Source organism: Micromys minutus (genome assembly GCF_963924665.1).
Source record: "Micromys minutus genome assembly, chromosome: 24".
In the NCBI taxonomy this organism is placed as follows: Eukaryota; Metazoa; Chordata; class Mammalia; order Rodentia; family Muridae; genus Micromys; species Micromys minutus.
In genome coordinates, this window is record NC_137959.1 from 43993546 (window position 1) to 44007569 (window position 14024).

The window sequence follows — 14024 nt, forward strand, 5'->3', positions numbered from 1 at the left end:
TGGGGCCCACTGGAGATGCTAGACTTGCCTGAGGGCTCCACACCTGCTTCTAGAAAGATGTGTCGGAGGTGGCGTGAGGAATAGGGAGTGAGGCTTTTATTCTACTATTTAGGAACAAAAAGTAGCTAGTTATGTTCCTGAACATTTCTGAGTGCTCAAAACCAAGTAGAGCCCTACAGTGAAGCATCTGCAGACCTTCAAGACCCCTTGGGTGCCCAGATCTATGTTCTGTTTCACACTGGGACCATTAATCTTCTCTTCTGGTTCTTGACATTTGTTTTGCAGGTGACAGAAACCTCATACCCTGTGACTTCTGGACTCTTGCTTGTCCGTGTGCCCCTTTCCCGCACTCTGGATGATGTCAGAGCAGGACCTGGCGGATGTGGTTCAGATTGCAGTGGAAGACCTGAGTCCTGACCACCCAGGTACAGCTGTGAGACAGTAGGTGAACTACTGTTCTCCCTGTCCTCCCAGTGCCAGAGGCGCTCTGCTGGACTTTCCCCAGTAAAGCAGACATAGCAGTGATGCCAGCCCTGTGTGAAAATTCAAATTCTAGGATGTAAGCAGGGCTGCCTGCATGCTTGTGTGTACACTACACTACACACTACACACACACACACACACACACACACACACACACACACACACACACTTCTGCAAAAAAAGAGTTAAGGCCGTTGCCATAGAGGGCTGCTGTGTGTTGCTAAGGGAGGAGGCAAGGCTCACACACAGGCAATAAGTGTGAGAAAACCTGAATGAGTTACATGAAAACATTCATGTCTGGGAACGTGTGAGTAGTGGCTCAGTGGTTAGGAGTACCTCATTTCTTTCAGAGGACCTGGGCTTTGTTTGGACAGCTTACAACCACCTATAATTTCCTCTTCTCTTCTGGGTTTTGAGAGTGCTCCACACATATCGCATACATTCACATAGATACACATCAATCAAAGCAAGCCTCACAGACACGATTGCTTCTGTGTAGAGAAAAGGACTAGCCCACGAAGGTCAATAGAGGTGCAGTTTGCAGAGATAAGGCCATAGTGGGTGTTGCTCTTTGGGTCAGTGATCATCACTTTAATACTGTTTTTTTTTTTTTCTTGATTGTAGATGAGATGGGGATTTGGGATGGTAGTGCAGAGGCTGGAATTGGGGTTACCTTGCTTATCTGAAAGTAGCCGTAAAGGTCAGCAGAAACTGTGGGCAGCTCTTGAGCAGCTGCAGCTTCTGTGTAACTCAGCGAGTTGGCTGTGCTAGTTTGGGGCATATGACACGCAGAGAGGTTGTGGCTCTTAGCCCCATGTGAGGAGTGCTTTTGATTTTGCAGTGCAGTAGCCACACTAAAGAAAGCGGGGAAGAAGTCACAAATGAAGGTTCAGTGTGGGTTTGCCTGCTAGGCTCTGGAGAATATTGACTGGGTGGTCTGATTTTGGTGGGAGTAGATGAGGGAGGGCCCTATTTCTGCCTGTCTGAGGATTTTAACAACATGGGCTGGGCCATTTTTCATCAGCCTTAAAGGTGCCAGCACTGCTTGTGGCTGCAGTGGCAAAGAGCCCTGAGGAACTCGGCATGCTCACTCCAGTTTCTGTCTCTGGTTGCTTTTCAGTTGTTTTGGAGAATCATGTCGTGACAGATGATGATGAACCTGCTTTGAAACGCCAGCGACTGGAGATCAATTGTCAGGATCCCTCTATAAAGGTACCGTGTGGCTCCGTGTGCACTGTGTAATTTTCTACCAAGAACTTGGGCTCAGAATAGCAGAGTGGATTCTCTTGCAGCTCCACAGTGGCAGGGTTATCCCCTCTGGAATTATAGGGGAGGCTGTCTCTGCCTCTTCTGTGCTGTGACCTATAGGTGGTCCCAGCCTTGTCACTACAATCCATGCCTCAGACCTACCCTCACCAAGGCCCAGAAGGGTTATTTATTTAAATATATGTGCAAAGACCCTCTTTCAAGATGGGGCCACAGGAAGAGCCTGGACTTGTCATACGAAGATACCACTACAGTGCTGCATAAAGCACAGGCCAGGGTCTCCCACAGAAGACAGGCGGACGCTAGACTTGGGAGAGGAGAGAGTCTTCCCACACATACACAAGCCTGCGTCAGGTAGGAGGAAAGCCGACGAGCACGTCTTGCCCCCAGGTCCTGAGGCTTGCTGGCTGGGGTTGGAGGCTCCTCATTCAGTTGGTGAATTGCTTTCAGATTTGCTTGTTTGGGATCCAGTGTCTGCAGAGCAAGACGTAGATAGTATCACAGGGGAGAAGTTTCCAAGAGTGACTCAGATGACACAGTCCTCTTCACATGCTTCTCTGTGTGGAGGACGTCTTCTTGAGATGCTTATTTTGCTCGGAACAAGAAAGTGGTGCCAGCCGTAGCTGGGAACCGAAAATCTACTCAGGCCAGAAGTGGTGGCACACGCCTTTAATCCTGGCACTTGAGAGGCAGAGGCAGGCAGATCTCTGAGTTTGTGGCCAGCCTGGTGTACACAGTGAGTTCTGAGACAGCCAGAGCTACATAGAAAGATGCTATCTCAAAAAAACAAAAACAAACAAAAAACCAAAAAAAAAAAAAAAAAAATGCAGTGAAACCCACTTTGAGAGCAGTGGACAAAAGGACAGCATCTGATTTCAAAGTAAACTGTGACCTTAATTGTATCATAGAATACATTTTAAACAATAGTGAAACAGATCATGGAGGAAAGTGGCTCCCTGGGTTCTGCTGGACACACTGTGCATATGTGCTGTCACGGGGTTGGAAGACTCTCACATGCCACAGTAACCCTCAACAGACAGGTCAGAGATGTCTGTGGGCACTTCACCTGGAGCAGCGTTAGGAAGAACTGTCTCTTCTTCCTTTGTGGGTTTGCTCGAGAGTTAGCCAGTCTGTAACAGTGGCTTCTGTCTTGGTTGGCCCCACTTAGCTCTCCACGGCTTTTCTGCCTGCACTCTTGATGTTGCCTCCGTTGATAACCAAATGGATACTTGGAGAGGAGACTGGTGTTGCTGCTTGTTTCCTGGCACACACAGCCTTGCCCATAGAGAGGATGGGTAGCGGGGAAGGGTTAAGTTCTTTTCCTTAACCTTTTTTAAACTAGTGTCTTTTTGTGAAAAGAGACCTTTAAGCCAGCATTCAGGGTGCTGGTTAATGACAGGAAATGTAGGTATAAAGCCAGCAGCATCTGAAGGAAAAGAATGTTTTCTTGGTTGTGCTGGGTCTGGCAGAGGATGTGCTAAGTGGAGTTGGATGTGAGGGCTTTGGGTATGTAACACTTTCCTATGGTTGCTCCTACTATAGAGCAAGCTCAGAGTTCTTCAGAGCTCAGTCTGGCTGCTCAGAATGCTCTGACCCATGCATTCCTGCTTTGCCATACCCAGGTGGTGGTGTGCTATATGCTTCTGTGGCTGTTGTGATTGTGATACTGCTTAGTGATTGCCTTTCAAATTAGAGCAGAGACTGGCCCCCACTAAGTTGGACCAGGTGCAGAGGGGCATGCTATTCTGACTGTCTGTGCCTGAGCTGCTGCCTCTGCTCTTATAGACTAGCACCTTCTTTCTGATATGTCTCCAAGGCTGCGTTTCTCTTTCAATCGAATCCTCATTCTGATTTCTTCAGGTGCTGCTGGCCTTATTCCTACTTTTTCTGCTAACACCATCACTCTGAACACTGCCTTGGAGGTCTCTTTTCACAGTAGAATTCCTGTCTGCATCATGTGTCTGGTAGCATCTGACAGGACTGGCACTTGGGGAAGCAAAACCCTCTGCTCTTTGTGTTCTTGAGTTTATTGTGCTGCTGACTTCGAGCTTGGTAGCTGGAAACTGTTCCTTTTGTGGGCCACTAGATGGCACACTTGATATTTAGAAGGTTCTTGGAAGGGGTCATTGACAGACTTCAGTGAGATATACCTGTGTCCAGCCATCTTTTTTGGTTTTCAGGGTTTGGATATTAGGTATTACCTGTCAGCATTAGAAAGATTTTTGTAGCTTTAATGAATGAATCTATGGATGAACAGAGTGACACACTTATTATTTCATGCCCTTAGTGGAGGTGAGATTGCAAGGAGCTTGCTTGACACAGAGGGCTGAATACCCAGGCACCACTGAGGGCTCCTCACTGAGTACCTGGGCACCTCTGAGGGCTCCTCACTGAGTACCTGGGCACCTCTGAGGGCTCATCACTGAGTACCTGGGCACCACTGAGGGCTCCTCACTGAGTACCTGGGCACCTCTGAGGGCTCATCACTGAGTACTTGGGCATGGCCCAGACAGGGCTCATTCAGCTAAAACACATTGGGTGGACTTAGGAGCCAGCTGTCCGGTGTCCGTGGACTTGCTCCTCACAGTGGAAGACACCCTCTCTGAAGCTTTTCTCCTTTTATTTCCAGTCTTTCCTGTACTCTATTAACCAGACGATATGCTTGCGGTTGGATAGCATTGAGGCCAAGCTGCAAGCTCTTGAGGCTACTTGCAAGTCTCTGGAAGAGAAGCTGGACCTGGTCACCAATAAACAGCACAGTCCCATCCAGGTCCCCATGGTGGCTGGTTCCCCACTTGGTGCCACCCAGACCTGCAACAAAGTGCGATGGTGAGTTCAGAAGAGCAGAGGCTCTGCAGGCCACCCTGGGAAAAGTGCTCCTGTGCCAGCCCAGGCGCCGCTGCTACTGATCTGCCCTAGCTCCGGGTATCTGTCCTGGTGCTTCCATGGGGCTGGTTTCACTTAGACCGAAACCAAACACAGCCTCTGCTGGAACGGCCTGAGTCGCTCCAACTTTCTTTCTTGGCTTAAGCAGCCGGACTCATCTTTCCTTGCACCTGGCCATGAACTTGGCCCATGTATGTTGCTTCTTTTCTTTTTCTGTCTCTGGCTGATGATTGACGTTCTCTTCAGAGGTGGTATTTATAATTTTTACTTGATCATAGCAAAGTTTCCGTATAGTCTGAGGCTTGCCTTGTGTCTAATTTTTAAATAGGTTTATGGCCTCCAAGAGAGCTTTGCATGGTTTGCACTCTGCTGGCATGGAAGTTTTCATGCCTGGGTCAGTGGGATGGAAAGGCGCCTCAGAAGGTGTCTTCTTCAAGCTGGGTCCATAGGCAGTGTGGCATGAGAGCCTTGTCTGGCAGCACCCACCCAGTGCCCCTCAGCGTCTAGGAGGAAGTTCGAATGATAGTGAGCACAGTGTCATCTTTGTGCTCAGAGGCCTCCTCTGGCCTTGTGGGTTTGGGTAGAGCAGAACAGTAGGGGCAGCGCTAGCTTCAGCAGCCTAAAGGGCTGTGGCTTTGCTGTGGTGTGGGTGGTTGGGTGGGTGCCACCTTGCCCATGTGTGCTGGTAACTAGAGCGACAGTAGGTGCTTTTGTAGATACAAAGGGGTGTGTGGAAAGGGAGAGTAGTAGTTTCTTTCAGTGGTTGCCTGCCCTCTTGAGACAGTTCCTAATGAGGCCTTTTGGGTGGAGCTATTCAGGGCCTCTGATAACTTTAAGGGCATCCAGATTCACTCTGCTCCTCTGTGGTCTAGCTTCTCAGGAGAGGCAGGATTGCTCTTATGACTGATGTGGGCTGCACAGCTCACCACATGTCGGGCCCCCACCTCCGTCCCCCACTTGTGCACACAGTGTCTATGCAGGCTCTCTTTTGAAATGCCCTGTTGTCCCCAAGCATAATGTTTGGAAATACAGCTTTAAGAGTTAAAGAGTGGCCTGATCCTCAAGGGGAGGTGTGAAAGGACAGCAGTAATGGAAGTGTCTGTGCTCAAGCATGCAGTGGCGAGCAGAGATGCAGTCTGGAGGCCTCGGTTGTAGATATCACTGACTGGCAGTGGAATATTCCAGAATGCTGAGTTCTTTGTGTTCCAGTGAAGCAAAGTGTAGTTCTCCAGACTAATGTAGTAGTAGTTCCTAGAAAGTTCAAGTTACATAAAAACTGCAAGACTGTTGCATGTCTGGATTCCACCTGGGACAGGGTTCAAAGTCAGACATATGGTCCTCATGTGAATGCTCAGAACCTGGGGCATTGTGTGGAAGGGTTTTGTGTTTGTTGAGGTTGTCTCAGGCATTGAAGGACACCTTAGCCTCTTTGGTCACACCTAGACTTTAGTAGCATTTTACATTGGTAGCCATGTTTGTCACACTGACATTTGAGACTGCAGCAAACAGTACTGTTGTCCCCAGGGTGAAATAAAAGAGTAGTGATTGTTGTTTCTTATAAGATACTGCCTCTTCTGGGAACAGCAGCTCAGCTCTTTGTCACTCTTAGAACATGGTGTCTTAAGGAGCTGGGGAAGTGTTGACAACATCTCTTTGCTCTGTTCTAGTTTTGCCAGGTTATGGGAGGAGCAGGAGTGGAAGGGGGTCGGTTTTTTTGTGGTCTAACCGCAAGGGCACATGCTTTGGAATTCTGTGTGTTTGGGAGCACTGAGTGCCAAGGTCACCTCGTTGGACATTCCTGGGGCCCAGACATTCCAAGTCCCAGTTTGCTCATTAGAAAGATGAAAGCTGGGATACTTCTTGGGTGTGGTGGTGACAGGGACCACATTCTCCAGAAGGCTGTTACCAGGAACTTGAGAGCAGCCTTGAGGGTGAGATCAGAATCCCAGGATGCGTGGATGGAAGACTGAAGTCATTGATACAGACGGGGAAGAAAGAAGAACTGTTACACGGAACCTGGGCAGTGGGGCATAGACTGGCTTCTAGAACTATCTTGCTTACCTGGTGCCTCTGATGAGGAGGAGTGCTTACAAAAGCTGAACAATCATGCACTCAAACAAAGAACTTAGAAACCTTAGGCCACTACTTGCTGGCTTTGAGTGTGACTCACAGGACTAACATAGGAGCCATCAGCCGAGTCTTTCAGCTCTAAGGAGGCCTTGAGAGAGTGCTTAGAGGCATTCTTAAAAGGACACTGACTCCCTTTTGGAGAGGCTGCGGAAGTCTAGATCTAGCAGGAGGTGGTACCCAAGGCGCACTCTCTCTGCTCTGGAAATCTATGCCCCTGCTGGTCATTTGACACCTGGCTGGACAAGGCTGAGGTTCTGGGCTCCAAGGGGTGCTCTTCTAATTGTTTGTGCGCCTTGGCAGACAGAAGGCCATGGAACACTGCCAACTTCAGCTGGCATGGGGTCCAGATTTTCAGATTTTGCACCTGAATAGCAAATTCAAGAAAAAAAGAAAAGAAGGCCTGTTTGATGCCAGAGTTTAATCATGATAAAAATGTTTGTGAGGTTACAGGGATGGGGTTTCATCCAGCAGTGACATTCAGTTTCTAGAGCTGGGAATGGACAGAATTCTGTTGTGCCTGGCTTGTTTCTCCTGCAGGTATGCTGTGAGTTTGACTTCACATAGATGCACTCGTAGGGATGGCAGTGAGGCTTTTTAATGCTGAAGACGTTTGAAGAAGCAGTAGTTGTTGAAGCATTTGCATTGTTGTGGAAGCCAGTGGTTTGGTGAGCCAACCTTTAATGCTGGGCTCAAGCGTTCTAATAAGGCCAGTGCTGCGTTGCCTAACCAGAAGGCCTCCAGGGCCAGCTCAGGCATTTTAATACAAGTGCTGAATAAGTTACTAACCTTCCTGCCTTTGCAGCTAGGCACAGACTGTTGATGGTGGAGTGCAGATGCAGCTCAGGTGGAGCATACTGCTTGATAACTCAGCAACTTTTAGAGCCAAGCATTTCTGGTTGTTTTTATCTAAGATATTTATCTAGACTATTACCTAGGACAGAGATTGTTTCTTATTTTTAAAAGCAATAGATTTTTTTTCTGTTAATGGTTTTAAAAAAAATTAAAACTGGAGAGATGGTTCAGTGGTAGAACCAGTGGGTTCAATTATCACCAGCACTGTAAACCCAACATGGTAGCACATGACTGTCATCCCCACAGTCAGGAGGTAGAAACTGGAGGGTAAGAAGTTCAAGGTTATCCTTGACCACAGTGAACTTGAGGCCAACCTGGGCTATATGAGACCATGTCTCAAAAGCAAAACTAGACAAAACAACACACACACACACACACACACACACACACACACATACACACACACGGATTTTTGTATATCAATGGTTTCCAATATTAAAAAAAAAAAAAAAACGTGATTTAAAATTTCCCTCAGGTCAGTGGTGCAAAACTTACTCAGGAGAATTATTCTTTTCTTTCCTTTTCTTTGAACTGACCTTAGAGACTTGAACCATTGATGAAGATTTAAACTCCCTGTAGCAACTCCTCATTCAGTGATCTTTTGTTTTCCTGTTAAAGAAGCTGTTCTGGTTCCTAGAGTACCTGCTTCTTGGAGACCAGGTCTCTTGCTTAACTTTGCCTCCGCTGTGAGCGCTGTGGGAAATCTGTTTCCTGTTTCAGCACTCTCAGTTAGAAGCTTCTACTCTGTAGGCCGAGGGCATGACAGACCCAAAGTAGGGCTGTTTGACCGTGGAACGCATGGACTCTTGCCATGAAGGGCTTGTTTACTTCTTATCTGATTTTGAGTTCTGGATGCTTCTGTTTAAAGCTGTGTTTCATCTTCTTGCTGGGCCGGTGCTGCCACACATGTTCCTCCTCACACCTCAGGGCTGTTAACTAAGGAGGATGCACACAGTTCACATGAAGGCTGGGGAATCCTTAGCAAACCCAGCTGACTCAGATGTGTTCCAGCCCTCAACGCCAACACAGTAAAGCAAACTGTCCCTAGATTGTGGTCCGGCAGCTCAGAGGGCTTCTCCAGTACCCGCAGAACCCAATGCCCTTTGAAGGGAATTGTGTTGGCTCCAGGTTGCTCTGGGAAGAGTTGTCATGTCCACCCAAAGGTGGTTTCACAACACAGTGAATCTTCCCATCTGTGTGTCAGGTCTTTAGTTTCTCCTTGTTGTACATAACTTGTAATCCTAAGGGCTTTATACTTATGGTCTTATGTGTGCTAGTCTGACCTTTTGACTACCTCCTGCCTCCACCTCCTGAGTGCTGTGATCACAGGCACACACCAACCCTTGTGTGTGAGGTGCTGGGCTAAAACCCAGGACTGTGCATGATAGGCAAGCTCTCCACTGTCTGAGCTCCATTCTCAGCTGCCATAAATATTTAATATAATTTCTTAACATGTATGTGGTTTGAGCATAAGTGTGTGTGCCATTTTGAAGCTGGAAGCTAGAGTTACAGGTGGCTGGGAACCCCTTGATGTGGCTGCTGGGAACTAATCTCGGGTTCTGAAAGAGCCATGGTCCGATCCCTCCCACGAGTCCTTACCTTTCAGTTCCTAGTTGTTTGCTCATGTCTGAATTCCAACACTGGCATGGAATGTGGCACATACTAGATAGTGTAGTCTCTCCAGTGTGTGATTACAGACATGAGCCGCTATAAGTGGCTTAGGGGGAGACCTTTCTGACAACCACGTTTCTCATGAAAAGGTGGGGATAAAGTGAAGGCTAGAGGACTGTGAGTTGTGTGTAAGTATGTGACTCTCCAGAAGCATTCGTGTGTATGCATGTCACTCTCCAGTGTTTATGCATTTTTGCTTCTTAATAGTCTTCTGGGTATTTGGTAGAGTCGTGGCTGATGGGATTGTATGGTTCAAGGCCATATAAGCCATTTCCATCTTGTGCTCTGAGTGTGGGAAGTGTGAGTGCTGGAGGCCACACAGCTACAGAAGCAGGCAGAGATCTCTTTGGTTACTTTGGATCCCTGTGAATACTTGATCTTAGTTTGTCACTTTAGGTGCCACAGGGGAATAAGTAGAATAACTGAGAGACAAAATAGAGTGGCATGCCGGTAATTACACTTCCTTTTTAGTAAGGACAAGGACACTGGGTTTGCAGGTAATATAACTGGCTGCATTGAGTGGCAGTTCTTTTTAGCCCTGGCACTTCACAGTGGTCCACACTTTAGACAACTCTGCATGAAATGCTCCAGGTTGACATGAGGATTACAGTGTGAAGTCTCCTGAGAGCCAGCTGCTGGTCCTGCTCAGTTACACTCTAGTGCTGTGTCCAAGGTGTTGCTGAGCCTGGTGGTTCTTGGGCCGTGGTCCATTCTCTCCTAGAATTTTCTCCTCAAACCCAAGCCTCCACACCTCTTGTTTTTGTTCTGCACTCTTCAGAGGGCTGTGGGTGATGTATGAGCATGTTTTCTTTGCTGCCTGTGGGTTTGTTGGCTGCCCCACTTTAGAGGGCAGACATGGAATGACCTGAGGAGGGCTGTTGTGAGACCAACATGCCGTATCATAGTTCTGGAGGGATGCGGCTGGAAGAGGCTGGGGAGCTGGTTCATTGGGTAAGCACATGCTTCTGCAAGCATGAAGGCCTGAGTTTAAATCCCTAACAGTCATGTAAAAAGCCAGGCATGGCTGTACATATCTGGTAGGCCCAGCACTGGGGGCTTGGGGACAGGGAGATCCCAGGCTTGCTGACTTACCAGCCAGCTGAATGGACTAGGTTACTATTCAATGGTAGACCCTGTTTGAAAAGAATAAGGCAGAGAGCAGTAGAAGAAAACTCCCAATACCTGCTCTGGACTCTGCACACAACTCACATGCATGTGGTACACATACACACCCCGCACATACACATCACACGTCCACACAAGGGGAAAATGAAGAGGAACCTGTTTTCATGAAACCTGTTGCTGAGATGGCTTGCAGATGCATAGGACAGGAGGGTGCCATAGCCTGTCCTAACCACTCGGTTAAAGGTCCACAGCCCTCCCTGCCCACAGTGTGTATTTGCGTCAACCAAGAATACCAAGCAGAAGGAAGCTGGAGAGTCCCACCTCCAGTTTAGTTGTTCTGGACTGGACTCTGCTCTCTGGTGTTGGCCCCAGGAGCTGACCGTGTTGAATGATTCATGTGCTCTGACAATGAATGTTGTTGTTTTAAGGTCTTCTTTTTTCTTGTGATTCTTTTGTTTCATAGCGTCGTCCCCCAGACTACAGTAATACTCAACAATGATCGGCAGAACGCCATTGTAGCCAAGATGGAAGACCCATTGAGCAACAGGGCACCGGATTCCCTGGAAAATATCATTAGCAAGTCAGTAGCCATCACCACCCCACCTTCCCTGCCACTATCATGAGGATAAGTGAGCGTTCCTGAGCCAGGGTCAGTCTGAGCACATGTCCATGTCTGTAGTCACAGGGTCCATTCTCTTAGCAACTACCATAGTTTTTAGGTCAGGAAGGGCCAAGCTGGTGCTTAGCAGTGGTGGGGTGAGACAGTGCAAGGGTGGGCAGCTGTGAGGACCGCTGGGCTGGATCTGGTATATACTGGCTAGATATTGCCTGTGGTCCTCTGACCACTCCCATCTGTCTGTCCTGCAGTTGACTCTCTCCTGAGTTTGGTAAATGATGTACTTGTGTTGAGGTTGTTACATGTCCCTCATCTCTATCCTCTGAGACGTGTTGAATGGAACTTCCGTCAGAAATGAAAGTGCACAGCAGCCATGCCCTGCCCTGTGGGGCCTCTGCCCTTGGCTCTGGCTCTGTGCCTCAGGAAAGCTTGGTCACCTTTTGATTACCAGCAGTGTTCTCACAGATTCCTGTCTTGCTTTTTTTTTTCTCTGTGGGGTGTGCCTCCTTCTAGCTTTGTTCTGGCTATCCTGGTCCAGTTCTCTAGGAAACAGGAGGCCTGGGGCTGCTGTGTGTGTGCTGTGTGGGGTGTTGGAGGCCTGCCACTATGTTGGGGAGAGGATGCGCCTCCTGGCCTGCAGTGAGGTCATGGGTGTGGAGTGTTGAGGAGCCAGTTCACCATGAGTAGTTCTGTGGGGTCAAGTTTAGGAAGGACCTCCTACCTCTGGGGATGACCAGAGTTTTAAGGCCCCTTTGAATTTGCTGATGGGAACTAGAGCTTTGTTTCCTCTGTGGTGTATAGTAGGTCACAGTCCAAAATGGTGACAGAGTCATTCAGAAAACAAATCAATCTTCGGTCTTTTTTGAGCGCTTTCTGCTGCTAGCTGTTTGGCTGCTGCTGTACTTCAGGGCCCCGCACCAAGAATGGCTCCCAGAGGACTCCTGACATTCTTGATGGCCTTGGAAGTTGCTTCTAGTGTTTGTCTGTGGGAGTCATAGTGAGTGTGGAGGTGTTTTGGAGGCGGAGTCATCTTGGGTGTCTGACAGCATGGGTGATGGATGGATAGGGACTCTCTGACATGGTGAACATTGTGCATGTGAGGACGGCCTCTAAGATCTGAAAGCCAGCTTCTAGGCTGAGTCTCAGTGAGTTATGTATGGTGTTATTTATTTTGTGCTTTTCATATCTTAAGCAGTTGCTTTATATTATGTCTTCTCAGTCTCAAACTGTTTCTGTTACTTTGCTGCTCATCTCCATGAAGGGTGCGTGTGGGGACATACCGCATGTTGGGGACCCACCTTGTGCATTGCTCCATGCTCAGCTAGACACTGGGATAAGTCCACATAGTAGCAGGAGTCAGGGCTATCTCAGTGTACCACTCATGTCCTCTCACAGCCCGGGCTGCTGTGTTTGTTTCCCGCCAGCGCTGTTCCTGGTCGTCGGCAGAACACCATTGTGGTGAAAGTGCCTGGTCAGGACGACAGCCACAATGAAGATGGAGAGAGCGGGTCAGAGGCCAGCGACTCCGTGTCTAACTGCGGCCAGCCAGGAAGCCAGAACATCGGGAGCAACGTGACACTCATCACCCTCAACTCTGAAGGTGCGTTCCCAGAGCTGCCATAGTTGTGCCTTTGTGCTGTTCTTTAGGAAGGGAATGTGGCTTATTGCTGGTGAGAAGAGACACAGAGGGATGAAGAAATTTTAAGCAACTAGAATCCCACTGTGGTTGCCAGTACCTGTGCCTCCCTCCCTGTGCCTCTCTCCCTGTGCCTCCCTCCCTGTGCCTGTTCTTTTCTCGTGTTGCTGGCATGTCTGCTATGGCGTTGCCTTCTCGGATGGCTGGCTTCCTGAGGAGGAATAGCTTTCATGACCATGCACCAGTAACCACTCACTGTCCTTGGCATTTCTCTGTAGGTTTCCAGAGGCTGTTGTCAGGCTTAGGGAAAATAGTCTCTTTGGGCTGGGCTACCTCTTGTGTTGGAGATCTGCAAGTAGCCAGGGAGAGCAAGTGTGGGGTCTGCCTTCCCTAGACTCCTCCCATGATTTCTTGGGGTCTCCATGGTAGGGCAGGCTCTTCCCTGAAGAGTCTGAAGTGCCCTCTTGCTTCTAATTGACAGTAATGTTGAAAGGGAGGAACTCTGACAGATTGTGCTCTGTGTGCAAATCCTACACATAGACTTTGTTTACCTGTGAGACCTTGGGCTTTTGTTTCCTTATCTAAATTGTTTTTTTTTTTTTTTTTTTTTTTTCCCTATAAACATTCTTTTTCCATTTAATGAAGATTTTGCTTTTAGGTATGTTACTGTATCTGAAATACAAGAAATAATGTCTTTCAGAGTTGCAGCGTTGGGGGTTGAAGGTAGGCACCACACACTTGAGGTGTCCAGAGCACACTGTAGCAGTTGCTAACTTTTAGATTACTGTTCCTAAAAGCTTGTGCTGAGAGCTTGGCTGCAGCCATGGCTGTGTCTCTGAGGTAGGCCTTTCATGGGGTAGGCCTAGGAGAGGAGGAGTGGGATCCTGGACCCTGTGTGGCCCTTCCTTTTGAGTCTCAGCTTCCACAGGATGAGTACCTTCCTCTGCCACAATCTTCCTCTATGACCACAGGGCCAGTGAGCATGGACTGAATCCTCTGAAACCTTTTCTCCTTAGAAACTGTTTCTGTCACAGTGAGAGAGGCAGGTTTAGTTTATTCACAAGTGTATCCACTGTCACCTTTGTCTGACTCTAGAATGGTTTTTTATCATCCCCTCTAAGAAACCTGAGCCCTGTTAGTCACTCCTCGTCCTCTCAGCCAGCCCTGTAGCTGATGATCCTCTTGTGTGAAGGAGAGTCCTCTGAGTACACCGTCCAGAAGGCAGGCCATCATTGCTCCTGTCCTCCCCTCATAAGGACAGGGGCTGCGTTCTCTTTGCTTTGATCCTTTCTTTGTACAAACAGGGGCTGAATTACCAGTGCCTCTCCTTGTGTGACAGGGACTCTGTTCCCTAAACTC

The 14024-nt window shown here is 48.3% G+C and overlaps 1 protein-coding gene across 5 annotated transcripts in view; it reads left to right on the top strand.

The window, feature by feature from the left end:
* The window catches only part of BANP (BTG3 associated nuclear protein), a 69353-nt gene that overhangs the window by 20613 nt on the left and 34716 nt on the right, over window positions 1–14024 (top strand). For 3 of the 5 annotated variants that reach the window (XM_080937288.1, XM_080937291.1, XM_080937289.1), the window contains exons 2-6: window positions 286–425; window positions 1604–1695; window positions 4379–4578; window positions 10877–10993; window positions 12454–12629. In XM_080937288.1, coding sequence (XP_080793414.1) covers window positions 356–425; window positions 1604–1695; window positions 4379–4578; window positions 10877–10993; window positions 12454–12629 — 655 coding nt within the window. In that variant the 5' untranslated portion in view covers window positions 286–355. The remainder of the gene's footprint in view (window positions 1–285; window positions 426–1603; window positions 1696–4378; window positions 4579–10876; window positions 10994–12453; window positions 12630–14024) is intronic. The other 2 variants (XM_080937290.1, XM_080937292.1) reach the window with 1 other exon arrangement.